The 2,567-nt window shown below is 36.1% G+C and overlaps 2 protein-coding genes across 3 annotated transcripts in view; one reads left to right on the top strand and one right to left on the bottom strand.

Annotated features, from left to right (window-relative positions):
* Positions 1 to 358: 358 nt before the first annotated feature.
* Positions 359 to 1,106, bottom strand: ndufa1 (NADH:ubiquinone oxidoreductase subunit A1). Its single transcript, XM_014004026.1, has 3 exons — positions 876 to 1,106; positions 707 to 796; positions 359 to 502 (listed from the first exon to the last, which is right to left on the bottom strand). Exons 1-3 carry the CDS (start codon positions 975 to 977, stop codon positions 482 to 484), a joined length of 213 nt encoding a protein of 70 aa, XP_013859480.1. The 5' UTR covers positions 978 to 1,106; the 3' UTR covers positions 359 to 481.
* Positions 1,107 to 1,412: 306 nt separating this feature from the next.
* upf3b (UPF3B regulator of nonsense mediated mRNA decay) overlaps positions 1,413 to 2,567 on the top strand; it is a 6,568-nt gene continuing 5,413 nt past the window's right edge. Inside the window, exons 1-4 of one of the 2 annotated variants that reach the window (XM_014003942.1) lie at positions 1,413 to 1,644; positions 1,874 to 1,980; positions 2,084 to 2,190; positions 2,295 to 2,390. In XM_014003942.1, the coding sequence (XP_013859396.1) occupies positions 1,537 to 1,644; positions 1,874 to 1,980; positions 2,084 to 2,190; positions 2,295 to 2,390 (418 nt within the window). In that variant the 5' untranslated portion in view covers positions 1,413 to 1,536. Of the gene's footprint in view, positions 1,645 to 1,870; positions 1,981 to 2,083; positions 2,191 to 2,294; positions 2,391 to 2,567 lie in introns of both variants that reach the window. The other variant, XM_014003933.1, reaches the window with a different exon arrangement.

Genomic DNA, 2,567 nt, shown 5'->3' with positions numbered 1-2,567 from the left:
GCCTAAACCATTGGTTGAAGTCATCAACAAGAATGGTGGAGCTACTCATTACTGAGTCCTTTTTTTGACACTTTGGTTTCTGTTTTGGGGTTTGTTTGTTTTTTGAGCTATGGTCTTAAACTTTTGATCAGCTGAAAAAATCATGTTTGAGTGTAAATGCAGTTTTCAGAAAATTCCCTGCTCAAAAGTTCTTGTCTCTTGCACTGATTTCTTCTTTTAACATTGTGAAGCTCTACTTAGAACCTTCTTAAGATCCAATAGTGCAAAATGCAAATTCTTGCACTTTTTTGACTGGTCTTAAGATTTTGATCAGGATTGTATCTGTTCCTTTCAGAAATCATAAAAAAAAAAACTTCAGTAAGTTTTAGGCCATTAATAGTTTTATTTAATATACATGTTTTGAGGGGCAAAAAAAAAGGGTTATGCTTGTAAATTTACAACATAAGCTTTCACGGCGTCGAGGTCTTTGTGGTTCTTGTCATCATTTGATGTTCTCCAGTCCCTGATGGGGAAAAAAAGGATAAAGACACAATTTTTTTCAGTGTAAATCTGCATAAAATACAAAACTGCACACGATCTCTGACTACACTCATCTGTGCTTCGGTAAGGATTGATTAAAGTTCATTATAATGTGTTTTAATACACCAACTGTTATTATTTTTTATTAAATAAGTGCATAGTTAGCTTTTGAAAAAAGCAAATCAACCTTGGATTCGTAGAATCGACCCGTTCCGGACACTCGCCTGTCCCTGTCCAACAGGRACCACTGCCAATGATTCCGAGCGATCCTTTGTTGCTGCAGGGGAACCAGAAAACTTTAGTTCAAATAAAAGATGAGTTTGTAACAAGTTAATGAAACAGAATCGTCCTCTCACTTTTCCTCCGTTGGTGTAACTATTGATGCGTGCGATTGCAATGCCAGGAATAGACAAACACACCCACATAGCTATCACACCGGGGAGAATTTCATACCACATGTTGATTCACTTTAAACTCCCGACGTCCAAAAACAAAGACTGAGGAAAAAAGGTTGCCCGAAAACGGTTTATTTTGCTAGGACGCTACCAAAATGTCGACCATCCCAAATGACCTGTTTTCCGCTCCGAGAACAAATACTTCCTGTTGAAGCTTTTCAAAATAAAATATCGAAGTTCTCAAAACAAAATAAATAAATGTAACAAAAAAACGCCAACTAGATTATACAGACGATATCACAGCGGAGACGATGCGCTCAACTTAAAGCCTTTAATATAAATGTTAAACATCTTCACATATAAAATACAGTTTACGTGAGTTTCTAAAATGAATTTTAAAAGCAAAGCGAACACTCACTTGGTCAAAAAAAAAAAAAAAATCCTAAAATAAACGCTAGAGCGCCCCCTTGTTGTGGTCACGTTGAATTGCAAGTCCAGTCGTTTTACAAAGAGGAAGTTACGGGGCGTTCAGTTCGGCTGTTCCTGGCTAACTTGCTAAAAAGTAAACAAGTCTGTTTGATGACATGAGAAAAACAACTTCGAACTTTGCAGGTTTTCAGCGATGAAGGAAGACAAAGAAAACACTCGACCGAAAGAGAAAAGAGTGGAGATAAAATGTGAAGACGGGGAGAAGACGGAGAGGCCTAAGGAAAAGGAGGCCTTGACAAAGGTAAAAGTTGCTAGCTAAGCTAACGTTGCTACGAGCTATCAGTGTCAGTTATGGKTAAAAGTTTCAGCCTGCTTTTAACTTCGTGTTCGAGTAGTTTTAATATTGTCTACCTACCTTTTATAGCATATTTTTACTTGACAACAACCAACTTTAAAATAAATAACTCAAGTTTGCATTTGGTTGTGTCTTTAGTGTTTAATTTAAACTGTCAACATGTTTTTACTAGAAGATCGTAATAAGACGATTACCACCRAGTCTGAGTAAAGAGGAGTTAGAGGAGCAGCTGCAGCCTCTTCCAGAGGTGGACTACTTAGAGTTTTTCTCCAACGACACCAGGTGGGTTTAGCTGTAAAACCGCCTTATTGTTAAAAAAAATACACAAACTTTTCCTCTTGCCTTTTTTTTTTTTTACATCACACATAATGTCTTGTTCTTTCAGCCTCTACCCCCATCTCTTTGCAAGGGCCTACATCAGTTTTAAAAATCAGGACGACATAGTTCTTTTCAGAGATCGATTCGATGGATATGTGTTTATAGACCACAGAGGTAAAGAGGGACATTCAAGTTAAATAGACAACAATAAGCGTTGATTTAAGAGTGGATCAAATACATAATTTGTTTGTCCCTGTATGTTTTTTTTTTCCCAACAGGACAGGAGTACCCTGCCATCGTGGAGTTTGCACCTTTTCAGAAAATCGCCAAAAAAAGAAGCAAGAAAGACTCAAAATGTGGAACAATTACAGAAGGTATATTTTTACAAGTTTATAGGCTTATTTTTTTATTATATTAACAAAAATAACTTTGAAGATGACAGTTTAGTACAGATTCCAAACTTGTCATCATTTTTTTCTGCTGTTCTTTACATTAAATCAAAAGTTAAAAAAAATCTTCGCTTTGAGATATTTTTTAATGAAGTATTATAC

The sequence above is a fragment of the Austrofundulus limnaeus genome, unplaced genomic scaffold, assembly GCF_001266775.1.
Source record: "Austrofundulus limnaeus strain Quisiro unplaced genomic scaffold, Austrofundulus_limnaeus-1.0 Scaffold1, whole genome shotgun sequence".
NCBI classification, from domain to species: Eukaryota; Metazoa; Chordata; class Actinopteri; order Cyprinodontiformes; family Rivulidae; genus Austrofundulus; species Austrofundulus limnaeus.
This window is presented reverse-complemented; position numbering and strand designations above follow the sequence as displayed.